Source organism: Micropterus dolomieu, linkage group LG18 (assembly GCF_021292245.1).
Source record: "Micropterus dolomieu isolate WLL.071019.BEF.003 ecotype Adirondacks linkage group LG18, ASM2129224v1, whole genome shotgun sequence".
Taxonomy (NCBI): Eukaryota; Metazoa; Chordata; class Actinopteri; order Centrarchiformes; family Centrarchidae; genus Micropterus; species Micropterus dolomieu.
In genome coordinates, this window is record NC_060167.1 from 12,699,852 (window position 1) to 12,726,385 (window position 26,534).

General features: G+C 39.9%; 2 protein-coding genes across 3 annotated transcripts; both read right to left on the reverse strand.

Annotated features, from left to right (window-relative positions):
- Positions 1–25: 25 nt before the first annotated feature.
- On the reverse strand, positions 26–12,088 carry mov10a (Mov10 RISC complex RNA helicase a). 2 transcript variants are annotated; one of them, XM_046029028.1, is made up of 22 exons: positions 11,518–12,083; positions 11,313–11,418; positions 10,805–10,983; positions 9,961–10,202; positions 9,611–9,857; positions 9,025–9,165; positions 8,775–8,937; positions 8,389–8,540; positions 8,109–8,279; positions 7,240–7,387; positions 5,861–6,022; positions 5,572–5,675; positions 5,362–5,459; positions 4,260–4,358; positions 3,999–4,107; positions 3,039–3,156; positions 2,185–2,376; positions 2,023–2,094; positions 1,715–1,840; positions 1,496–1,584; positions 969–1,087; positions 26–780 (listed from the first exon to the last, which is right to left on the reverse strand). In XM_046029028.1, the coding sequence occupies exons 1-22, from the start codon at positions 11,634–11,636 to the stop codon at positions 716–718; spliced, it is 3,021 nt and encodes a 1,006-aa protein (XP_045884984.1). In that variant the 5' UTR covers positions 11,637–12,083; the 3' UTR covers positions 26–715. The 2 variants fall into 2 exon arrangements, with proteins under 2 accessions (XP_045884984.1, XP_045884985.1); XM_046029029.1 differs by lacking the exon at positions 26–780 and having other exon boundaries at positions 964–1,087; positions 11,518–12,088.
- Positions 12,089–19,475: 7,387 nt separating this feature from the next.
- On the reverse strand, positions 19,476–24,111 carry LOC123956827 (F-actin-capping protein subunit alpha-1). The gene is made up of 10 exons (XM_046029287.1): positions 23,973–24,111; positions 22,333–22,396; positions 22,198–22,249; positions 22,036–22,099; positions 21,704–21,910; positions 21,534–21,613; positions 21,300–21,378; positions 21,142–21,213; positions 20,860–20,922; positions 19,476–20,446 (listed from the first exon to the last, which is right to left on the reverse strand). Exons 1-10 carry the CDS (start codon positions 24,006–24,008, stop codon positions 20,306–20,308), a joined length of 858 nt encoding a protein of 285 aa, XP_045885243.1. The 5' UTR covers positions 24,009–24,111; the 3' UTR covers positions 19,476–20,305.
- Positions 24,112–26,534: the final 2,423 nt, after the last annotated feature.

A 26,534-nucleotide genomic window follows, 5' to 3' on the forward strand; every position in this document is an offset into this window, starting at 1 on the left:
AAAATAATGACATGACAGAGTGAAGTGCAATATGTATCAAACCATAAAGAGTTTATTTCTTCAGTATTTAAATTCAGAAAGGAATAGTTGAGTTTAAAGGAGACTTAAAGTGCAAACAGCAGTAAGACAAACGGTGATGAATTCCTGAGAAACAGAATAGTCTGCTCCTTAGTTTCCCACTGAGAAAATTAATTGCTTATGTGCAGCAATGTTCATCCTAATTGCTGTTCGACTAATGGAAGCTTTATTTAAAAAGTCACCGAAGAGACAAAGTGAAAAGAAGAGAAGAAAACATTCGCTAGTTCATTGTGGCATTGTCATCAAACAGGATATATTCTTAAATACCAAAAAACTTCAATTAATAGCCTGGGCTTTTATTTTCTTCAGTCACTGAACTCAATCTGCCTATATCTGGGACAGGTTGTGACACACCTTTAATTCCTTTTGCACACATTTTTTGCACAGCAGAAATGGGAAATACTATAAAATTATTTATTTGATTGTTTATAAAAAACAGACCCAGCATCTAACTGAGACCTTCGTTTATTCGTCAAAACATTTAGCCGTACCTGTCCAGTAAAAGTCTCTTAATTAGGGTTTGACTTAATTTAAGTTTTACTGTAATAGATGCCAATGTTGACTGATACTTGCCATGCCTCTTTATGTACTTAAATCTAATTATCTTTTGAGGATGTCACTGCAAATGGCGGAGACGTTAATGCTCGTTTTTCCATTCGGGGTCCACATACTGCTGGAGGGCACTCTCCTCTGCTACAGGACCTATGACAAATGCAGAAAGACACACAAGTTTCATGACTGCTTTGTGCAAGTGATATTAGCCTGAATACATTTTTTGTTCAGTGGCAATTACAACTTTTTACTATTTCAGCTGTAGCTGGTAATGATCCAGCCAAGCATGACTTGAAGGCAATCTGTTTAAGGTTTACTGAGGTCATGGTTGTACTAACTGTCAGAATCCATGTTGATTTTCAGGGTTGCCAGTCTTGACACAATATCATCTTCTCCTTCTGCGTCTTTAAAGTCAAATCCAGTGTAACCTTTTTCCTTAACACAGTAGCTGATGAACCTGCAAATGAAAAATCCCAAATTGAGCAAACGTGGGGGGATAAAAAGGAAATTTGGACATCTAAACTTCATGACAACTGGATAAACTTCATCTGCAGAGAATACTGTGTCAAAAGCTACAAAAACAGCTACTAAATAGACCTTGTGGTGTGACTGTTTTATCAACTACTGTTTCCAAGGTCAAGAATGCACTTTGAATCTCAATCACATCATGTTTCAATACAAGGCTCTTAACTCAGCTTAAATAATACTCTTGCTGTTTTTTCTGACTACTTTGTGTCTCCCATCCATCCATCCATCCATCGTCAACCGCTTATCCTGTGTACAGGGTCGTGGGGGCTGGAGCCTATCCCAGCTGACATTGGGCGAAAGGCAGGGTACACCCTGGACAACTCCTGCTTTGACTTACTTCTCCCAGGCAGGGTCCTTGTTGAGGATCACAGGATTTCCCACGACTATCAACAGGGACCTGGCCCTGGTTATGGCCACGTTGAATCTCTGCAGAGCAGAAAAATACACATAAATATAGAAAGAAGATGAAATCCATTACTGTTTTAAAGAAAACTTATTAAAAGATCATGCTGGTTTCATCATCACTTTTTTATGGCAAGGAAGGGATATACCAAACCTTTTCATTTGACAGAAATCCAATGTTGAAGTCTTTGTCCATCTTGACATAGTTGACGCTGCTGCGAACAGTAGAGACCATGATGATCTTCCTTTCTTGTCCCTGAAACTCCTCCACAGAACCCACCTGATACAGAGAAATGCTTATTTTTATTAATTAAATACATTTGTGCATGGAGGGAAACAGATGATCACAATCTTTTAATTTAATTGTATTGATAATGTGCAGATGAGACTTTAAATGAGAACACCAACTTTGGGGTAAGATTAACTGATCCAGAGGAGTGCTTTTACAGCAGCATTGCTAACCTTGAGCTCTGTGAGATCATTCCATCGACTCAGAGTGGAGACGGACTTCAGGGCCTTTTGGATTTTCTCGACCTGTTAGAAAAGTAAACACGTTACAGATGACTAGTTAAAACTTGTTTATCCACGTCTCTACACACACAAATGCCCTCCATGCAGACTTACTTGTTTCCTGTAGGGGGCGATTATGCCAATGTCTTTTGCGGAGAGTTTGGGGAGACCCTTCTTTCCCTGAGTTTCCATCAGCTTGGTGAGGTAGTCGACCAGAACTTCAATCTCAGACACATTAAAGAAAGAAGGACTGTTGGCCTCTCTCTCATCTTTCCCCATCACCCCGTGGAAGATCACTGGGAAACCCTGTATTGATGTGAGAGTGAGCAGTTGTCAGTTATCCACGTTATCCCTGTGGTTTGCAAGTTATTTGGTGATCTGTGTATTTTTGTTTTCACGGTGTCCCTTTGTCTTTAATCTCTGCTCACTTTTGCCTTTTGTTTCACACTCAAATGTCCTAAAATAAGCAGTCCTCTTAAAAATAACCCTCCCAGGGCTGTTCCATTTTATCCTAATCAGAGTTTTGACTTTATCTATAATTTCATTTTTGCCCCACTTTGGTTTACTAATGAAATTTTACCCCCGTAATAAGATCTAATTTGTTGTAGTGATTTTTGTCTGTTTTTTTGTGACAATCAAAGGCCATGTTCAGTTAATTTAGAGAATATGGGTGTTGATGCCTTATGACACAAATTATAATTAAAGGGACACTCATGTGTAGTGGAGGCAGAGATATTCTGACTTTAAGTCCCTGGTATGGGTCAAGCACAAAAAAACCTGGATCCTACACTTTCCATAAAGCAACATAATAATAACAAATAATATAATCCCTTTAAGGGATATATAAATAGATTGTTGAAATATGTACAGCCATCAGAATGCTTTGCTGCCTATCAGGATCATATCAGTATTGAGATCATTTCATCAGTTTTGAGATATTAAATAACTAAACATTCTTGTGGCCACACCTTTTTTGGAAGGTATTCCCAATTGCAGTAGGCCTCACGATCCCACTGGTCAGCAAACACTTGCAGTTCATTCTCATAGAACAGCTCATTTGGTATTTTCAGGATGGCATCATGAGACCTGAGTGAAGAAAGGAAAAAAAAACAACAAAGCTGAAGAGTTTTAATCAACAAAGCAGCATTTTAAAGAGGTGGTATTATGCTAATTTTCAGGTTCAAAATCCTATTTAGGGGTTGTACCAGAACAGGTTTACATGGTTTAAGTTTCAAAAAACACCATATTTTTGTCATACTGCACATTGTTGCAGCTCCTTTTCACCCTGTGTGTTGAAGGCTTTGTTTTAGCTATGGAGTGATACATCTTGTCTCTAAATGATCTTTGTTGGGAGTTGCACATGCACAGTTCCTAGTTAAGGACTATTAGCCAATCAGAAGCAGAGAAGGCCGGGTCAGGGAGAAGCCCGGCTTCGGTTCAGCTGTACATGTTGCCGACCAGCTTGGCAACATACACTGGAGCAAGAGTTTCAGAGTGGGGAGTTATTAATCTGTAACAAAAGTATCTGTCATCCATAAAGTTTTAACTGAGCTCTGTCTCTACATAACAGTAACAGCTTGATGTCGATTGACTGCCAAGAGGGTAGCTAATGTTTGGAAGGGAGAGGAGAGGTGTGTGCTGCAGCTCAATATTTTTCCACCGGTGTTTTTGAGGGCATGTCGGACTGGCTGCTTGGAGAGCGTTATATGAGGCGGGAAACGGCGGGACTACAAACAAGCTGTTTTCGGGCAGTTCAGAGCAGTGTTTTCTGTAGGAGATGGGAACTCCCTTTTGGGTGGACTTTGGGCTTTTTCACTTTGAAAACATATTACATGCACAAAAAAGGTATATAAATCAATAAAGAAGAATATAATACCACCTCTTTAAACTATAACAAGCAAAATGGAGGTGAAAACTGAAAAACACACCTGTAGTTTCGCAACAGTTTGGTGACAAAGCGGGTGTCAAAGTGTCCGGAGTCTGTACTTTTCTCATATAAAGGGTTATGCCTCATCAGTCTCTCAAGCAGAGAAAGCCCTACAGAACCATCATTGTCACAGCATTAAATGTATATCCTTCAATCATTAAGTTGCTTAAGCTGAGACACAATGAAGAGCAGAAGCAACAAAGTGGTACACACCGCAATAATTACTATCACAGTGTGCAATACATAATCCCCCTCATCTCACCAAGTCCATGCTGCTGTGCAAGAGGCGATCGAAGGATCGGTCCTAGCTGCTTGGGATCTCCTGCCAGCACCAACTGACCCGTTTTTGCACTGAGCAGACCTGTGAAACACAGTGAAACATCCAACCAATCAGTAACAAGATGCTTCAGTTTCACCACTGATGTAGCTCTTACTAATGTACATACATTTTGACCTTTAATTATGAGACCCTCTAAACTGTGACAATGAAATGTGTCAATATATGCTCTCTGAGATCTGCCGTTCTGCAGTGAAAAGCTTCTTTCAGACATAACAAGGATAACAAGGCATTTTTCAATTTTTAAAAACTTTTTGATATCGCAAATCAGTCGCACACACTTCCTGCAGCTATTGGCCAGGTTTGCAACAAGTTGTAAAAATGGACAGAACTACAAATGCCACTGGACATGCTCACTGATGAACTAAGCGATCGCCTGTCTTGGCAATGATGAAGAGGCTGTGTGCTTTCACAAACGTGCAAGTGAAATCTGGTTCTGAAAAATGAGAAATCTGTTCAGTCTTTCACAGCCTCGGTAGACGGACTGCACCACTTCTCCCCTCCATCATCAGATCCTATTTTAAGCAAGTATATTCAGTTCTGTACAGTGTGACAGACATTTATTTCTCACCAGAGTCCTCACCAGAATAGTCAGAATAAAAATAGTTTGAGACATCATGAAAGTGTGAAATCCTGATTGTAAAAGCTAGGTAATGTATTACAGGAACATTTTTTGTTGTATTTGTTAAAATTATCTTTACATCCTGAAAGCAAATTAAAAAAAAAAAATCTAGTAACTGTGCAGGCCTGTAATAAGCCCATCCAATCATTTCATTTGGCCTGAAAATATTTAATTTTAATGCAGCGTTAAGCTATTATGATCTGCACATGCTAGATTACGATGTGAAGAGGATCATCCATCAAATTTAATTAAGTTAGACCAGCACACCCGATCTATGTACTCTATTCATTTGTATGCTTCTTTAAAGGATGCTTTTGTTTTGAGCTCATCAAAAAAGGGACTTTCATCAAGGTTTCATCAAAAAAATAAAGACTTACTGTAGTACGCTGATAATTCAGCATTTACCTGCAATAGCAATGACGCACTCTGGCTCCACTGCCTGGCCTGCTTCATCCAAAAAGACATGGGTAAAATGGCCGACTGGGATTCCTCCGGACACCAGTCTAAACACAGAAACACACAGCAGACATTTTATGATTGTAATATGCAAACGAGAGCCAAAGAGTCAAATAGTGCCTAATACTGAGTAGTTGTATAAGCAAGCAAGCAACCTACCTGCCAGCTGTGACCATAGTTGTAACAATGATTTTGTATTCCATCAGAATTCCTTTTTTTGGACACACAAAACCATCTTGTCTCTCGTCCCAGTTACAATATTTCTGGAAACACCAAAAAGATGAGAAAAATGTAGTTAATCCAAATATGTCTCTCTGAGTTCTTTGACAGATTTTACACCCATCCATAAGTGTACTGATATAGTACAAGTTACCACCAATAAAACTTCAGCAGGTTTTTGGCCAGTAACCAGATTATCCTGTGGAGGTAAAACTAACAGCTGACTCACCAGTAGGTGCTTGGGGACAGTTCTTGGGTCTCGGCTATTAGCGTACACACGGTAAACCTGATGTGGATCCATGTGTACCATCAGTCTCTCGCAGAGAAGGTCACATGCACTGTTTGAAGGTGCACATACGAGGATGTGGGCTGATGGGTCTGCCCTGCTGACCTGTCAATGTGAGCAAAGAAAAATTCATTCATAACAAATTATTATTATATTATTTTTGTTTATAAACAACAGTGTTGGTTTGGGTGGCAACATGTGCATCTCGGAAACAACAATAAAATCATGCATACTAAAAACTAATTAGTGCATTACTGAATTCAGACCATGAGTCTGAATGAGTTGAATTATAACGACCAGTTATAGTCTGCGGGTTAATTTTATTGTCCCATCACAGCCAATTATTTACTTCCACCACAGAGATGTTTTAACAGTTCATCAGTCTACATATCCAGGTTTATGGAATGAAATCATCTTACAGAATACATTTACTAAATTTTCCTAAACATTATGTATAATAAAGTATCCTTTTTGTGGCTGCCTCTTCTTTTATTGATGAGATTATAAATGATTAATAATTTCTCTTTGATATTAAATATTTTTGACTAAAGAACATTGAAATTAATGAGACACAATCAAATCTGGTTCTTCAGGACTGTGAGGGTGTGGTTTGATTGGATTGAACACCCACTGCCTTATCAGTGGCACTAGCAACCACCCCACCCCACAGCTGATTCTGATTGCTTTGTTTGTTACTATCTGATTGGCAGGTGGAAATCCATGACGTCACCTTTTTTTCCAATGAGACGTGCACAGAGAAAACACAAACTCTCCCAACTCTGGTAGATAACAATGTGTTGATGTTAACAATGCAACTAAGGTCATTTTGATTACCGACTACTTGTTTGATCTATCAAACATCAGAAACCAGCAAAAATAGCTACCACAATACCATTGAACCGAAGCTGACGTCATTCAATATCTTGTTTTGTCCAAGAAACAGTTCAAAACTTAAAAATATTCAATTTACTATGATGTAATGATCATGAAGCTAAAACCACAGAATTTTGAGCATTCTTGCTTGTAAAAAATGACTATGTGTTCTGGCGCTAAATGGCTGCCGTTCATCACCCAGGTGGGTGCTACACATTGGTGGTCGTTGAGGCGAGTCCCCCCCACCCCCACTTCACTGTGAAGCGCTTTGAGTTTCCATGATAAAGCGCTATATAAATGTAATGCATTATTATTATTATGATTATTATTATTATGATCAAATCTATTATCGAAATAGTTTGTCGGTTGACAAATTAATCAACTAATTAGTGCAGTTCTAGTCCATATAATAATACTAATAATAACAGCATATTTTAAACAATTCATACCTGATTCATAGCTTCAACTAAAGTGATGGTTTTTCCAGTTCCAGGAGGCCCAAACACAAGATGGGGAGCAGGCTTTGATGATCCGGCTACAATGCGCTGCACCGCAGCATGTTGCTGCGGGTTGTTTTCCAGCTGGCGGTTGAACATCCTGGACAGTAATGTGAGAATGGCTTTTTATACCGTGCACACTGTTGAAACACTTAAAAAGTTAAAAATGTGGAGCAGAGGCTAAAAATAGGTGTTTAACAGATCAGCTGAATAAATAAAAACATATAAAATGTCTACATTTATTTATGTCAACTGTATGTTTGTCTACGTGTAGCACCTTATCACCAAAGCAAATTCCTCGTATGTGTAAAACACTTCTTGGCAATAAAGCTCCTTCTGATTCTGAGATGAAAATCTCATTTGTATCTTGTGCCCTTGTAGTGGAGTAACCAACGGTAAGGGCCGGGGATAAAAGTTTGTTACAATCATGTCTAAGCAGTGACCAGTGAACTTGTCTGGTCCGAGTTCTAGGAAACAAGGTTCTGCATGCAAGTCCTCAGCCAACATAATATGCCATGTTTTACCATATCTACATGAGGCAAGTTTATGGCTTTAAACCAAAGAACAGCACGTCCTCCTGTTAATATGATAGGATGGAAGAGAGCCCAGAGAGAACTGAGGCGAAGGCTGCTCAGCACACGCTAATCATTAGGAGTTAATGTGCTCTTATCACCAATGCCAGACAGTTTAAGCTTCTCTGCAGAGCGAGTACATGAGATCAGTACTTTAAGGGGGTTAGGTTTGTGTTTGTAGAAGATAATACATTTATTTATTTTTAAAGTGTTTTGTATGCTTGTTCTTGATGTGTATGGGCACCGTACCTGAGTTTAGGCATTGCGAGATTATCCACTGCTGCAGCAGATGGGAACAGCACCTCTTCGAGCTGATGTTTTGGCGCCAACTCCACCGCCCGATGCTGCAGCTTCAAGGGGAACCGGTTAATAGTAAACTCCACGTCAAACTTCATATTGCTGAGAAACTTCTCCAACAACCTGAATCAGGGGTGGGAAATGAGGAAGGTGCGAGTTTGGCTCTTTTATTCACCGTCCGAGACATTAACTGGGTTTCAAGCAGACAGGTATCCTTAGTCCAAGCTCTTACTTCTTTGAGAAGCCCAGCTTCACACTATCCAGCTCTACTCTGTGAACATAACCGGTGTACACAGTGATCGGCTGGCTCGTGTCTTCAGATTTGGACACCCTCAGACAATCGCCTCGTAGTACAGATGGCCGATTCTCAGCAACACCAGGAACCTGTTGGAGAATGTCAATGTTGGCCTTCTTTCCGCTAAGCATTTTCACTCCTTTCCCAACACAGATCACTGAACTTACAGTTGAACAGCAGGTCAGCAACATATAGCAATAATATCACATCATATTAAAGCGCCCTTTAGATCAAGGAAACACCTGTTCTAGACTCCCAAGACATCACCTTTTCATTGGTGCTATTTAAAAACAGTACTTAAGCGTACTTTGACGATTCCTTACTGTGAGCTTGAGCAGTTTTTTGTTTCTTTGGTCCTGAGTCATGATTTGTTTGCGGAGGTCATACTTCCTGATGTCCACCTCCATCTGTAACTCTTCCAGGTGTAGCAGGAGGTGAAATCGCTGAGAGTAGTTCTTCATCTTTAAGGGAGAGTTGAGGAGACCCCTGGACATAAAGTAGGGAGTTAAGCACAGAAAATACTCAACTGATAAAAGGCATGGTTAACTGTCAATAATTAGGTCGTGCTCTCACTTGACTGATGCGAGTTTCTGCCTGAGAGCTGGGGAGAGGTACTCAGAGTCCTCCATCCTTTGTTTAGCCAATTCTTTTAGGTAATGAGGGTACGTGTAGTCTCCTAATTTCACTGTCATCTTTAGATGCTGGACAATGGAACTGCGGAGAACAAAACACACCCACACACACACACCTTAACTGTAATCAACATGAATTAAACACAATTACCATAACCACTCTGGGTTCATTTGTTGATCAGTTTCAATTAGTGAGGAAAATTGCTCCAACCAGCTCCCAAATCAAATATTTGTACTGAAATCTGTTGTAATGGATTTCCTGCTGTTGGGAAAAAGATCTGTATCTAGATAGTGACACAGTATGCTGCATTTATCTGTTACACATAATTTTTTTAATTTAGGGGACCAGCATCATGGACAGTTAAAAATTAGAATCAGAGACCATCTTTTTATACACATTATTATTATTCACAATCTTTAAAATTAACTTTTAACTTTTTTCACATATGCTGTAGTTTTTAAATCACCAGGCATCTAAAGTGCACTTGACTGGTGAACTGGTTTACAATCAGTTTTTAATAACTTGCCTCTCAGGAGGTACTCCCTCCACTATCACAGTGTCGACGGACTTGTATGTGACCACCTGAAATGGTTTGTAAGGAGCCACAGGCCCCAGCTCCACAGCCAGCGGGGTCCTGGCCGCTGCTTCCATCTCCCTCACAATGCAAAATGGTACAGATCCCGGCAGATCTGGGCAGAACTCGAAGTACATTGTGGCAGGGAAATATCCATAGTGGTTCAGCATGTAGCGAACTATAACTTCATAACTTTCTCCTGTGAAAGAAAGAAGATGACACGGGAGGAGCTGTGAGCATTAATAACCTCTTCAGTGTGTTTTTTGTCAATGGAAAAAGAGGGGAAGTGCTAGTTTTCTCACCGGGACAGAGGAAGAGAGGACAGGCTCTGGTCACTCTCCTCTCATCCTCCAGGGTGAAGCAGCGTATCTTGTGCAGGGCAGTGTAGTAGGTGAAGTGGATGCAGTTTGTGCCCTTGTTCATGATGTGGAATTTGAGGATAAACAGCTCCTTCAGATGATCCACAGTGAATTGAACCTTACCACCACTCGCCACGGGGTCTGAAGTGATCTCAATGCCCCCCTTGTCAGCTGTCAACTCTTTCCTAGTAGAGAGTCACAATCAGGCATCAGATGTGACATTGGGCTTAAGAAATTTGTGATGGCCATTTTTCACTGTTTTTTTTAGTATTATAGATCAAGAAAATAATCTGCAGATTATAAACAATCGTTATTTGTAGTCCTTATCTCACTTATGCTTTTTGGTGTTCCAGGGGGACTGGTGCCTGTCCCAGCTGGCATCGGACAAGAAGTGGACATGTTGCCAGGCTATCACAGGGCTGACACTTTTAAACGTACAACCCCTCACTCTCACATTCCCTGCTATGGGGCAGTTTAACCTGCATGTGTTTGTCACCTGAGGAAACTGACACAGACACAGGGAGAACGGGGCAAAGGCTCCAGCTGACGAGCCAGTTTGAACCCAGGACCTTCTTGCGACAACGCTAAATCACTGCACCACCTCATCATAAACACTGCATGACAAAAGAGTGCTCTCCTGGACTCCTCATCCCTCTGCCATGTGACAGATGTGCCGTAACACCCCCACAGTTCACGTGACTTTTGACACAACTGATGACATTTTTGGGTAACACACGGGTTAGTGAAACATATTACAGCATTATACAGTGCACACAAACAAACCTACCTGTTCACCTTTAACTTGAGAAGGATTTCCGTAGCCAGCTTTTTCTTGGGGGTCAGCACAGGGACTGACGGGACAGAGGAGGGTGCAAGTGTCTCAGCTCTCTTCTGAGGGCCTGAGCTGGGACTGTGTGGCAGCTGGGAGGCCCGGGGCCTTCTCCACTGGTCACAGTACACTCGAACCTACAACAGTGATTATAAATGACTTCATACTTCCTCATTTTATTTTGGAATTTTCTTCCAGTTGGAGCAAAACACAAAACATGTCCAGTCTTGTTAATTTAGTTGGGTGTGAATGATGAGTAAGCGTTTACAGCCTATGTTCCTCTATAATTTATTAAATGTATTTCTATTAGGGACCGTGTACTATATACATAAAACCCTAAAAGAGAAGAGAAGCTTTGTACCAGATTATCTACCAGCTATTTCCATCCGTAAGGCCAAGGCAGGTGAAAGGAAAGAATAAACATAAAGCAAAACCTATGGACTCTCGGCTACCCAGCTCATCTTACCTGGGGTTTGGCATTTATGAAGATTTCCCCTTGTCTTATTTGGGCTTTGTTGAATTTCACAAGGGCGTAAAGAACACTGGAAAAGCTAGGGTCTTTTATTCCTTTTCTGTGGACATAAACATACAGACAGGAAGTGATATTGAGGTTATATACTCAACCCAGCATGCACAACTGCATTTGTCACCCGCTTGTTTTTGCAGCTTACCTGCCCTTAAATTCAGAGTAATAGATGTCACGAAGTTCCTTCTTGCTGGTGTTTGATTTTCTGTCTCCCAGAAATTCAATGAAGTCCAGTCCGGATTCAAGACAGTCTTTGAGCGGCATGTCAACGTCTCACAGGCAGTTGCTACTGACTCCAACGAGGAAGTTACACGGCTGACTAACCATCACATCAGGTTCCTGAAGTAGCTGTGGGTGTGTTTGTGCTCTGACAGCGAGGATATTTCCACATGATACGTATTTTTCGCGACTTTTTCGCACATTCAATGTGTTGAAGTTACTCTTTTAAGCGGGGATTGCTTGCTCATTCATTTTTTTGTAGATTAAAACATCGTTACGTGATATAGTGTTTTGCGCAGTTTAGCGCAAAACGTAAAGCTGATGAACGCCCTCCAACGGTGTTCAGGTAAATTAGGGAGCGTCTGCAAGTGTTTCACACAAAGAGAGCGAAAACGCGTCGGCGGCAGGACAAAATACGTCGTCGAAGCGAACAACTTTTGTTCTTTTGTCTTTAAATGCCTTACAAGGCGCAGAGTTTTACGTCTCCCTCCCTGTCAAACATGATGACTGCACGGGAATCCTCGGACATGTTATTGTTGACACTCCCTAAACTTTATTAGGCTACACAATCACCAGCAGAGCCGCTACAGAGCCATAGCATGTTCAATGGGTAGGCCTTTTATTTCCATTATAATCTTTTATAATGCACTTAGCTGCCTTAAACCATTCATTATAATGGGAACTATTTGTTGTGGACGTTTTTCATTACTTAATAAACTTTAGTCAAAGTTGAGAGGCAGACTGAAGGTCAGGCCACTTGGTTATATTTATTTATTTGTTGTGAACTGAAGTCACAAAATACACAATAGAGCCGAGCTGGTCCGGGTCTTGTTATTTCCACCTTCACCATTCTCAAAGTATCTGTGAGGTTCTAATCACGGAGCCTATATCCAGCATTTTGTTTCAGCGTCTTTCCTCATTTAAACCAAGCCTGTTTCAGTGTCATCTGTTGATTCCTAAAGAGGCCTGAATATGTTTTACATTCTGTCTTGTACTTAACTGGTTATACATACAATTCTACATTCCACAGTTTGTTATTATGTTTTTCCAAATCATATTACAAGGTATACAGAAAGCATGATCATAGTCACTCCAGCAGCGGTTTGCTGAGTTTTGGCAATTCAATTCCCCAGCCAGACAACTTCAAGTTTGGGATTATCTTGTCGAAGCATAAATATTGGGATGTGTCATGAATTCTGATAGTATGATTATTTTCGCAGTCAATAATCTATTGTGTTGGAAGATGTATTAAGATCATTTATTTAAGTAAAAGTAGCAATACTGGGAAAATACTTCATAACACCACAAGTAAAATCCTGCATTCAACGCCTTATTTAAGTAAAAGTAGCCTCCTGTAAGTAAGTAGCCTATTATCTGCTAAATGTACTCAAAGTATTTGTAAAGTACTCCTACAGATTAGACTACTATTATGTGTTATGTTTTGGATTTTTATTTTATTTTAATGGATTGACATTTCTCTGCGATGGACTGGCGACTTGTCCAGGGTGTACGGCGCCTTTTGCTCGATGTTAGCTGGGATAGGTTCCAGCCCCCTGCGACCCTGTACACAGGATAAGCAGTTGACGATGGATGGTTGGATTGACATTACTGGTGCATTAATGTGTATGTTACATGTAACTGCTGCAGATCTTTAAGCGTCTTGCCCAGGGACACATTGGTGGATGTATCACAGTGTAGAATCGAACCCAGGTCTCTCACACCAAAGGCATGTGTCTTATCCACTGCCCCATCACCACCCACAGCTGGTAAGGTTAGGGCTAATTCAAATTAATTTATAAACTGCCATGTGTGTCCTCAACTTATGTAGTGGTCAGTCAGTAAATAAAGAAGTTTCTGTTACTTTGTTCATATTCTGTAAACTAACCTTCCAAGAAAAACTTGCCTCTGCATAATGTTCCTATGAGCTGAAAAACACAAAGAAGATAACTTTTGCGCTGTCATATTCATGTATCAGGACAGCTCCAACCCTTTTGCACCGCTTACATTATTTGAATATTTATTTTTATTATTTTAAATGACTGGTAATCATATGTTATATCATAAGTCCTATTTCTCTTAAATATTTTTCACAAATCTGTCAAAATTTGTCTTAGTGAGCACTTCTCCTTTGCTGAGATAATCCATCCACCGCTGTGGCATATCAAGATGCTGATCAGACAGCATGGGTATTGCGCAGGTGTGCCTTAGGCTGGGCACAATAAAAGGCAACTTGTAAAGCGGGTTGAACATTCAAACACATCAGCAAACCACTACGATTAAGATGATATGCTTCAAATGAAGATATACAGTATTTTCTGTTTATGGAAAACCCCTATCTAAATCTCCAACTATAGGAGTTTTCAACACTGTGAGTCTCTGGCAAAGAAAAACTACACCAGTGTTTTGGTCAAATTCAGTCACATTTATTGTTATCAGTCTTTATTTATTATTTGCTAAACATAATGGTAAGAGACAGAAAATTTGGACAAATCTTAAACCTGTATCCCAATGTAATACAGTATGTATGTGTCACGATCCTGTCCTGAGCTTGTCTGGATTTTATTTTGGCCATGCCTTCTCTGTGTTTTGATTTTGGTTCCTCTGTGTCTGGGTTTCAGTCCTGTCTGTGTGTCTTGTTGGGGAGTCTGGGTTTTTGTTCCATGTCTTTGTTCCTAGTCCTGTGCCTTAGTTCATGCAATAGTATTTGCTTCTAGTTCTTTCTCTGCATCATTTTGGTTTAGTCTGCTCGGTACTCTGTGTTCTAGTTCTGTGTTCTCGTTTAGGTTTTTGTCTGTTATGATCCCTGTGTAATAGTTGGTCAGTGTTTGTCAGTTTACATGGGTTTCTGTTATTGTCTGAAGTTAGATTCTTGTCTGGTATTTTGTTGCATGTGGTCTGTCCTGTCTATTGCCCTGTGTCCAGTATCTGTTATATAGTTAGTCTGTGTACTACCCATGTCTGCTATTAGTTCTGTTTTATCCCATCCTCAGTCTGTTTTCCGTGTAGGTGTTAGTTTTGTTGTGATCTGTCTGCTTGTGTCTGAGTTAGTTAGTTAGTTGTTTCTGATCTGTTACATCTTGTGATATAACCTGTGTTGTAGGGCTGTACATATCGATTATTTTTCAAGTCGATTAATCTAACGATTATTTTTTCGATTAGTCGATTAATCTAACGACTAATTTTGTTTATTCTAAAGAAAGAAAAGTTGCCCATTACTGGATTAACATACCAATTCATCCAAAATAAATATCTAAAACATGTCTAATCAATAATCTATACTTTATTCAATCATCCTGATGAAGCACATTAGAATGACAATAGCAGCAAATCTCAAAATGAATCAAATTTCCACGTCACTGATGTGTTGTGATAATAACAATAACAGACATTAATTAGGCTACTTAAAACTTTAAATGTTTCTGACATGGATTCATTTCAATATGAAGTAATGCAGTATGATAATAAAATGTATTTCTGCATTAGTGAACACCTGAAAGGACTCAGACTGTACAGTCACAGATCGTCTGTAATTAGATTAGCTGTTTTCTCGCTCATACGTGGCCGTCAAATAAACAGAATATATAAACAGCCGATCGCTACATGACTTGCGGTGTAACGTTACGTTACCATGACAGCAGCGGGGCAGAAATTACTTTTAACATGAAGGCAATGAAGAAATATTACGTGTCCTCGCGCTGATAATGTGCCGTGCTTGCGTGGCAACAGAAAGTAAGCACGATTTGCGGTGCTGCCGTCTAGACAAAGTGCTGCGGGATACTTTCGTTTCACGTGTTCGTGCTGCTTCACTGTTCGTGGACAGCAGTTGTGCTGCAGTGAAGCTGTTTCCAGTTCAGAGAGCTCACGGAGCTGCGCGTTGTTGAGTGTCTGTCTGAAATACTCCAAACTTTAGACGGTCGAAGGCGCGGTCTTGTAGCTGGAACTTGGCCGGGAGAATCCCACACCGGATGCAGCGACGTACGTACTAATACGCGTCGACGTATTTACGTACGTCGACGAATCGCCCCAGCCCTACTATGTTGTGTCTGTTACCCCAGTAATCCCTCTGCGTGTCAGTCTCTCTGTTTTCCCCTGCTCTCTCTCTGCCTGCCTGTGTCTCGTTAGTCATGTCTGTCACCTGTGTTGCTCCCGCCCTGCTCGTTAGTCTCTGTGTGTGTGTGTGTGTGTGTATATATACCTGGTGTTTCTGTTTAGTGTTTGTCTGGTCATTGCGGTGTTTTCTAGCATGTATACACTCTGTCAGTTGTCTCGTGGATGTATTTAGCCTGTTTGTTCGCCCAGCTTGTTTCAATGTGTTTTTCAGCCACTCTGTAGTAAGTGTGCTCACCTTCTGTTTGTGTGAATAAACCTTTGGAACTGTACCTGCATCTGTATTTGGGCCCGCCAACCTGCTTACCCTGCACCCACCGTGACAGTATGTGTTTTCTATACACACACACACAAACACACACACACACAGATAGATAGACTACACTGAACAAAATTATAAACGCAACACATTTGTTTTGCCCCCATCAGTTGCCTTTTATTGTGCCAGCCTAAGGCACACCTGTGCAATACCCATGCTGTCTCATCAGCATCTTGATATGCCACCTGTGAGGTGGATGGATTATCTCGGCAAAGGAGAAGTGCTCACTAACAGATTTTAACAGATTTGTGAACAATATTTAAGAGAAATAGACCTTTTGTGTGGCAGTGCAGTGGTTAGCGCTGTCACCTCACAGCAAGAGGGTCGTGGGTTCGAACCTTGGTTGTTCCAGGCCCCCGTGTCTGTGTGGGTTCTCTCCGGGTGCTCCGGCTTCCTCCCACCATCCAAAGACATGTGGACTAGGTTATTTGGTGACTCTGAAATTGTCCTTAGGTGTGAGTGTGGGTGTTCCTGGTTGTTTGTCTACGTGTGGCCCTGCGACCTGTCCAGGGTGTACCCCGCCTTTCACCCGATATCGGCTGGGATTGGCTCCAGCCCCCCCGCGACCCTGTACGCAGGATAAGCAGTTGACGATGGATGGAGGCCTTCTCTGTACATAGAGAAAGTCTTAGATCTTTGAGTTCAGCTCATGATGAATGGGGGCAAAAACAAAAGTGTTGCGTTTATAATTTTGTTCAGTGTACTTAGATAAATGGCACCCTCTACAGTTTATCATTTACAACAACCATTACCTTCCTGACTGAAACAAAATAAGGGCTGTTTGTAAGAGTGGTTTACAAGGGTGTAGGTTTGGTCTCAACAATGGTCAAGACACAACAAATACTGGTAGGGAAAACTGTCCATATGCAAACCTACGCCCTTGTTGAACATGTTTTTGACCAACATGATACTGATAACAAATGTTTGACCATGCCTTGTGTCAAAATGACAGGCTTGTAAGAGATTCATTAAGAACATTGTACTGTACAAGGCTGTCGGGAGAATAATTATGAGACAATTGTCTGCACCATAAAGCCGTGGTGATAAACGAAGTTTGAAAGAAACATGAGTTAACTCCCTCCACTCCGTATAAACGGGCTCATGTCTGAAAGATAGCAAGGCCAAACGAGGATGAAGTATCAAACTTGCAGCAATTAACACACTAGCGGCCAGGTTTGACCCCAGGGATGTTAGGATTGAAAGACGGGTTGTATGCATAACTTGCACTTAAAAAATCTTTGCGCTCTTTTGTTACTGTAGGCCTATTAGAACTACAGTTATGTCAACAACCAGTGAAGAAGCCAAGATGTTAAATAAAAAGCGACAGATATGTTCTTCCATTTCTCTTCCTGTTGAACAAAAGTTACTGTAATCCCAAATAGCAAACATTATTGAAACTATGTTGAATCAGCATTCTGCTCTCACCGCTAATTTCATTGAATGCAAAATGATGATAAAATCAACATCAGAGTCTGATGTTGATTTATCATCATTTTGCACCATTTTTTAATATTGAAACAATGTTGAAATCATAGCTAACTAAAAATCAATGTGACTTCAATGTTATTTCAACCAATATTACTATTGAAACAACTATGAAATGATAGCCTAACTAAAAATCAACGTGACTTCAATGGTATTTCAACCAATATTACTACTGAAACAACGTTGAAACTATGTTGAATCAGCATTCTGCTCTCAACGCTACTTTCACTGAATCAACATCAGACTCTGATGTTGATTCATCATCATTTTGCACCCTTTTTTTTGGAAACCATGTTGAAATCATAGCTAACTAAAAATCAACGTGACCTCAATGGTATTTCAACCAATATACCTGCTCTGTCCACCCATCAAGTCTGGAGCATAGGAAGCCACTTTTGTGCTGCCTGGGCAAAGTCAAAGACTTCTGTCCCCATTGGTTCAGTCAGGGCATCTATAACAGAAAACATACAAACAAAACAACTTTCAGTAGTGAAAAGGATGTGAAGATGAACAATGTCAGTTGGGCTGAATTTTAACAGTTAACTTACCTGAATTCACTAACGTTACCAATTTGCCAGTTTATTGTAGATGTAGACTGCCTGGCTGTGGTGGAATCCATTGACGTTTATAGTTTAACGTTTAACGTTATTTAAATTGTCTAACATTAAATGCAGTCATAGATTGAATCTGGAGGCTGAAAGTTGTTGAAGAGTGACAGATGTATCAAGTTAGCTGGCTTATTTAAAGTTAAATGACTAGCTAGACAATGAATGATTAGCTAGGATCAGTTACGAGCATATATTTCGCAAAGCACTCGAAATCTGAGCAAAGATAAAATACAGTTCTTATCATAATTTACAGTCCTGTACAGGATATTATCTTCTGGTGATAAAGTTAGCATTTATACTAGCGAAGTAACTTATCCTAATACAATGGAGCTTGGATATTGTCAGTATAAAATGGTATTGAAACATTTGTACATAGTCTATGACTGCATATAATGTTAGACAATGTCAATAAACGATAAATTTCTACAAATTTGGTACAATTAAACATTAGATAAATAAATATGTGCTTACCTGATGTGGACTTGTGAGATGTGTGGGGTTCAGAAACGTTGATCCACTAAGCGATGGTCTCCCGGTCAACAATACTGCATTGACTTTTCAATCATACAGTATTTCCCGGTCAACTATAAATCCATGGCTTTTCAATATCACGTCATTTGCCGGTCAACTATAAATAGATGATTTTTCAATCATGTTTCCCGGTCAACTACAATTCAATGACTTTTCAATCATGTTTCCCGGTCAACTACAATTCAATGACTTTTCAATCATGTTTCCCGGTCAACTACAATTCAATGACTTTTCAATCATGTTTCCCGGTCAACTACAATTCAATGACTTTTCAATCATGTTTCCCAGTCAACTACAATTCAATGACTTTTCAATCATATTTCCCAGTCAACTACAATTCAATGACTTTTCAATCATATTTCCCGGTCAACTATAATTCAATGATTTCTCAATCATATTTCCCAGTCAACTATAAATCCATGGCTTTTCAATATCATTTAATTTCCCGGCCAACTATAAATAGATGACTTTTCAATCATGTTTCCCGGTCAACACCTCCTCCTCTAGTGCTCACGCTGTACACCTATGACGGCAACCTCCGACATGGAGAGAACTCTGTTGTGAAGTTTGCAGACGACACCACCATCATTAGCTGAATTTCAAACTATGAGACTTCATATCAGGAGGAAATTCTTGTCAACCTTTACAGAGGAGCAATAAAAAGCATCCTGACTAGAAACATCACTAGTAGGGATGGGATGTGCACTGCCTTTTTTTGTAGTTAGTCATGTGTCTTCAGGTTAATACGAGAACTCAGAAGAAAACATCTGTAACCTAGGCTCTGTAAAAAAAAAAAAAAAATCCATAATTGATGTAAAACACAGACGATAACTATTGCTTGAAGACATTATTTTTATTTCATGAATAATAAATGTACTTACAGTTTGTATAAAAAATATAGCAAAAGCTAAAGGCAAACGGCTGGCAGGAGAACACCAACACTGTATCAGTCCAGGGGGATATAGAGGGATTATCACCGAAAATATCAGAGAGAAGCGAAAGAACTAAAGTCCATAAGGAAGACAAAATATGGTTAGTGAATGGGAAAAGAAAGAAAGAAGATGTCCACAATGTCTACAATCCTGCATCCAGAGGGATGCATAAGTATCAACCGATGGGATCTTCAGACCAAAAAAGAAACCGTATAATTTGGTTCTATCAATTAACATATCGAATTGCATACAGTATTTGCCCTCTGTTCATTAAAAAAAAAATAAGAATAAAATATAGAGGTATTGGAAACTCTCAAAGAATATCGGTTTTGTTATAGAGTGTAAATGAACTGCTACACGAAAGTCAAGGGGTTTTGAGAGGATGTGTGTCCATTTGAAGCACTGAGGGATCAGAAACTGTGTGTGTTTAACATGTGACTGTATGAATTCGAATAGAAGGGAATGCTTTCACAGTGTCACTAAAGGCATTATTTAAAAAAGAAAAATTACATATGTTTGCAGATGAGTGACAGTTACACCACTCAATGTCATTTTAAAATGAAGGCGTCCCCTCGTAGTGCATAATGGAAGCTGTCATTCTCTGGATAAAACCCTAACAAATGTCTCTTTTTAGAAGGACATACAGTACATTATGTTGCGTCACACATGTTTGCGCGAGCGTCAGCATCTCTCCAACTTGTTGTTGTCGTTACCCCAAACAGCCTCTGTCCTCTAAGCATTCTGCATCTCCTTGCCAATCTTGTAGCTGAGGATCTTGTTCCAGTCAATCTTGGTTCGGGTGACTGGGAGCTGTCTGCGTAAGGCCTTGAATGTGGTGTCCGACATCGTCTGATAGTTCTCACTGATGGCCACCTGAAAAACCAACAAAGATAAGTGTGTCAGTCCGGCCGTGATATCATGTGTCAGTGACTTCAGAAGGAAAACTGAATGTGTGAGCTGTGGGAGAAGTGGTAATTGAGTCAATTGAATCACATCATGTTTCATGTGTTTCAGTTTCCTAACTTTGTCTCAAAAACCTGGAAACTAATTAACTATTCATTCTGATTTCCGGTTTTATACAGGACATGCTTTGTCAGTGACTTATGAGTCATATAGGTCTGAAAATATGATTGTTTGAAAACGTATAGTCAGCATTCTGGATCTGGCATATATGTATTTGAGGTGTCTTGTAAGCCTATGCGACCTGGGCATAGTTGGCATGGCCCAAATAAAGACTTTTCATTCATAAAGGGAAGCAACTCTTGTTATTCTTAACTCCCACATACCTGGTATTCATTCTCTGCGTCCTCAATAATTTTCACAAGCTCCTTTGCAGTCTGGCTCTCGTTCTGACAAACGACAAATTCAACTAATTTAACACACATCAACATAAATCATATGAGGAATACTAAAAAAAAAATCCATTCATTTATTTTCTAATTGCTTCTGGATTATCAACACCACTTAGGTTTGTTTGGAAAATGCAAACACAGGAATCTTCGGCTTTCCCTTAAAAAACACTCCAGAGTTTAAAAATATAAAAACTATTAATAAGTTGAAATACTTACAGACACAGTCAGTGCTTCCTGTACATCTTTATGGCTGACCAGCTGCACATTCCCATCCTCATAATAATGTACCTGAGATAAACAAGAGGATATAAACAGTTAAACAAAACTAACTCCATAGCTGAGCTCATACTACACCTGTTATTTACTCAACATACCTGTATTTTCATGACACCAGTCACCTGTGCTGTAGATTGCGAGACACTGAACTTCCATTCAGACCGGCAGCGACCATTCCTGGAAACAGAAAATGTAGAGGAGTGCACTTGAAAACTGATCACAAACACACCTAACGCAGTAACACATCATGTGTCTACGCTGCCCCAACTTAATTGTCTGAGTGAATTTCATTAGGAAGTTTGAAATGAGATTACTATCCTCCATTAATTTACCAGAAGTTTTTAGGCTCAAATTGATGACCCTCGATACAAGCGATAATTGTCTGCTGGCCATCGATTGTTTTCCCATAAACCTGAAGCAGATAAAACAGGATTAGTGGGCGGTTCATTGTGTGTAATGCTAAACATGGTGGCGAAGGTGCAGATTCGGAGAGCGATCTTACGGTGCAAACTCCACTGGGGTAGTGCTCCTTGACGTAGGCCCTAAGGGCATTATCACAAGCATCTCTCCATGACTTGAGGGCTTTCTCGCCCTCATGAGGCTGGGGGTTACTGGCTTCCTTTCTCAGGTGGTCAAACTTGAAGGAGATCTTGTTGTGAGGGTCAAAGAAGCGCCCATTACCCAGGTCTCCATGCTCTGTTATCAGGACCTACAGGGGAACCAGACAGAGGTACAATGCTGCTATTACGCAGGCATTGACTTTATAATGTAGAATCATGATGACATTTTTTTCATATTGGGTTCAGTGAGAAAATGATTTAAGAAAATATTTGCCTGATCTTCATATCCTTCAATTTTGGCAAGGGTAAACTGATCCATGTTGTACTGGGCAAAGGCACTGTATCAAACAAAAATAATACAACCACAAGTTGCATGTACATCCAGAACGTCAATATTTTTCCGGATCGAAAAAAAAGATAAAAGAATGAAACTTACTGAGCCGCGCCCTCTCTGAGAAGATTATCATTGTTGAGCAGTATTCGCACATCTGAAAACAAGCATTAAGAGATCGTGTCCATACACATTAAAATGCAGGTAGTCCTGAAGATGTAAATCACAAATGAAGCTCACCATTGAAGACTTCATTGAACTCTCCTGGAGGAGCGTGCACCACAAAATTAGATGCAATACGGACCTAGAAAGAAATAAAATACCTTGTCATAAAACATAAAAATAGCACAAGGCATCACATTCACATCATGTTACAGTGTGTAACGTATGCGTTCAGTTCCCTTCTTGCTTAAAGAAACTCTGGTAGAGCATAATAATATTAATAAGTCATTTTTTTGTCTTTTGAGATAGAACAGATGATCTCTGTGAGCAGTGAAAAACCTGCAAATAGCCACTAGAGTGGAGCAGAGAGCAGTCTGATAACTTTATTGGCTTTTAGCAGCTCCTTAGATGGTAGGCAGGTTATGTCGCCCAAGGGCTTTTCTTAGCAGCCAGTATGCAAGTGTAAGCATGTAGTGTCAAAGCCACACAGTAAAGCTGCAGAAGGCACTAGTAAGGTAATAGTCAACAAGGACTGTGAGGTAACGGGCAAGTTAGACACAACCAGGGAGCAGATAACATGGAAGTTTGCTTTCAATAGAGAAGCTGCAACAAACCCTCTCTCTTTTCATCCCTCATTTGTGACCTTAACAGCTTTAACCTGACCTACGTCCTAATGCCACTGCCACATTATAGTGCGGCTGTGCCAGTGATACCGTCTGTCAGGCAGACAGGGTTATTTAGCCTCCAGGCTGCAGCTGGCACTGACCTACAAACTGGCTGTCCAGCTGAAAGGGCAAAGGGGCATAACAATGAGTAACCCAGTTTCACTGTGCTGCTCCTGAATAGTCACTCCATTCAGAGTTCAGAAAGCACTTCCAGGCTCAGGCTCTGATTCTCGACCAAGCAGTTCAATAATTTGAGCTTATATCTGATATAGATTGAATCAAAAGTATATATCTGAAAACTTAAAATGGGAAATGCCAATCCTTTCATGACACTGACTTGTTTACGTTTATTTTAAAGGTTCACTGTAATAATGCCGGGAGGTGTAAGCTTCTGGCTACACCATCAGCTTCAGGAATGCCAAGTACTCTTTGACATGTAGCAGCATGAGACAGGGGAAGCAGCAGCAGTCCCTGCACGCCTCAACAACACTGCAGGAAGACTGCATCAGTTCTATGATGCCTGTGCAAATAGTTACAGTCATCCGTGCTAAATACAAAATAACCTGCCTAACTTCGATTTATGATGTTATCAAGACCAGTTTAGGCAGTGACGTTAAGTTACAGTAAGTTAAACTGGGTGTGGGTGGTGTTGTACTGCCGATGCACTGTCATTATCCTTAACGTTACTGTAAATGCAGGAAGTAGCTCGACTTCCTTTCATTTAGCGTTAGCTGATCATTTCCACTTATTCTAAACTCATAGTCATCATAACTTACATCAAGCTCAGCCGACGGCCGGGCTCGCGTGAGTTAGCTAACTTGCATAATGTATTTGTGCACAGGAACAACATGTAAGATAACTTGCAACTCGGAACTGTCAAATACAACACTGCCTTGGCTTAGCTAGCTCCACCAGCTGACGCCTAATACGGCGCGCCTGGCAATTCATGCTAACATTACACACTAAGGATATCACAGAGTAACGTTACTGCTACTTTTCAAGATACCGGTTAAGGATAATAAGGTGATACAGTATGAATTTATAAGGTAATACCTTCTCTTCATCGCTGAGCTCTTCGAAGTCTGCCATCTTGGCTCAATGAAGCATTAACAAAGCGACTGATGGTGTTGCCAGGTATGTGTTGCTCCTCCCAACTCAAACACAACCAGGAAAAACTGTAACGTTACTCTGGCGGGTGAGCCCACTTTCCGTGTTGTCCTGAGGATACTCTAAATACATTTAATGAAGCGATAGAAACGACTTATTGTAGCTAGATGAATAAATGTTCGAACGCTGAATTAATAGTAATGTTATTTCTAGTTATTAAAATGTTTTTGTTAATTGTGATTTCTCTGATAGTTTTCGAGATTACATACGTTACATAATATAATGTGTTTTTTATTTTATTTTTTAAAATAGAACCCAGGTAATATCATAATTTACAATACTTTCACATATAAACTGTAACTTTAGCTGACATGACCTGGCCATATCCCACCTGGCAACCCTGATGCGTTCATGCAGTTTGGGATGGATGGTGCAGACGGGAAAGTATTTCACTTAATACATTAATGTTAGAGTTGGTCGTATAGAGGTTAAAATGCGATATGAACGCTAGTTACAAAATAAAACTTCGTTACTGCGATAGCTCCGAAATGACTTGAACGCAGCATCAGCTCAGATAAGCATCACAAACAAAATAATTTTGTAGCCTTACTGGATACCGGTAATAATAATTTCCACATTTTAGACAGCACGTGTTTTCCACATTTTCATTGGCTTGCTTGTGTTAACGGCAGCTCAAGTGATGTAAGAAGTAGGTTAGGGGATTTTGACTATCATCGTGGCCGGTTGTTTGGCTACAGCCTCCCACCCTGATCCTGTTGGAGGACAAATCTGGGGAAAGATGGTTGCAAGAAATAGTCTCTTTTTTTAGTAATACTACACGTGTAAAAATACTTTTTTACTTACTCAATTATCAAAATAGACTGCGCCAAAAGTGAAAATACTTATTGTGCATAATCATATATTTTAGATTATAATTAGGGATGCATTACATCACTTTAATGCTGCAGCTGGTAGGGTTAATTGTAATTTCTGTATTGGCTTATACTGTGAGGTAGTAGCTTAATCTATAATGATACACCATATTGCAGTTTTTGACTATATTTTGTATTATAAATCAAAATCTGGAAAGTAACTAGTAACTGTTAAAAAGTACGAAGTACGAAGTAAGATGGCCGACCTGAATCACAGTTCTGTTTAAGCCTTTTCTACCTCCTAAAAGGGAGTTTTTCCTTGCCTCTGTCGTCAAATACTTGCCCATGGTGGGAATTGTTGGGTCTCTGTTAATAATGTAATTAATTATCTCAAATTGTAATATTACATACCTCAAAATTGCACTTAATTACAGTAATTGCGTAAACGTGCTTTATAATAGAAGACAGCTGAATTGGACAATCAGAGTTGTTCACATAAGTATTAGTGATATAGATTATGGGCTAAGATGTCTGCCATGGAGTTTTGATTATGTTAATGGCTGAATATCCCAGAGAGGCAGTTTTGTATTAATAGCCAAAGATGCAGTGGCTTGGCCAGGATCTACAGTGAGGACCTTGTTTTCTCAGTTTGAACACAAAATAGACACATGCCATGCTGAGCTGTCAGGCATGGTTGCCATAAAGTCAGCAGTCACTATAGCAACAGCATATGAGGCGAGATGCTGTAGCTGACACTGATGTCTCCGAGAGGACGGGAACGCACACCCTGTTTTCATGCATGGCTGTGTTTCTGATTTAACATCCAATTTCACAAACTGGACAATTCAGTGTGATTCAATATGACAGCTCTCATGTTGTCCTAATTAGATGAAGCAGAGTCCTTTCAGTTGTGGATATTTTGGTGCCTTAGGTAGTAACAAATTATTCTCTTTATTTTTTGTTTAATGGATGTATCATTTTGTCTACAAAAAGTGATTCAAATTGCTTGTTTTGTCTGATCAGCAGCAGTGCAAAGCCCAGAGATATTCAATTTACAATAATATACACCAACAACAAGCAGCCCAGCTCAACAAAATTAATTTGAGTTCTGAGTTTAAATTCAGAACTCAAATACATTTTACTTCCACAAATTACTTAAACACTGTATATACACTTAACAAAATTATTAACACAACACTTTTGTTTTTGCCCCCATTCACCATAAACTGAACTCAAAGATCTAAGACTTTCTCTATGTAACAAAGGCCTATTTCTCTCAAATATTGTTCACAAATCTGTCAAAATCTGTGTTAGTGAGCACTTCTATTTTGCCGAGATAATCCATCCACCTCACAGGTGTGGCATATCAAGATGCTGATCAGACAACATGGGTATTGCACAGGTGTGCCTTAGGCTGGCCACAATACAAAATATATATATTACATTGGGATACGGGTTTAAGATTTGTCCAAACTTTCTGTCTCTTACCATTATGTTTATCAAATAATAAGTATTATAAGTATAAGTAATAAGTGCTCCATAAGACTTAATTTGACAAAAACACTGGTGTAGTTTTCCTTTGCCAGAGACTCACAGCGCTGAAAACTCCTATAGCTGGAGTTCAGATAGGGGGTCG

Coding starts and splice junctions, on each gene's coding strand:
- mov10a (XM_046029028.1), bottom strand. CDS start 11,636: ATGCCGCTCAAAGACTGTCTTGAATCCGGACTGGACTTCATTGAATTT. Junction 6,023..7,239: donor TAGTTGAAGCTATGAATCAG/GTATGAATTGTT, acceptor TCACATTGACAG/GTCAGCAGGGCAGACCCATC. Junction 2,377..3,038: donor GGGAATACCTTCCAAAAAAG/GTGTGGCCACAA, acceptor ACATCAATACAG/GGTTTCCCAGTGATCTTCCA.
- LOC123956827 (XM_046029287.1), bottom strand. CDS start 24,008: ATGGCAGACTTCGAAGAGCTCAGCGATGAAGAGAAG. Junction 22,397..23,972: donor AGCTCAGCGATGAAGAGAAG/GTATTACCTTAT, acceptor ATTTCTTTCTAG/GTCCGTATTGCATCTAATTT. Junction 21,911..22,035: donor TTGAAGGATATGAAGATCAG/GCAAATATTTTC, acceptor GTTCCCCTGTAG/GTCCTGATAACAGAGCATGG.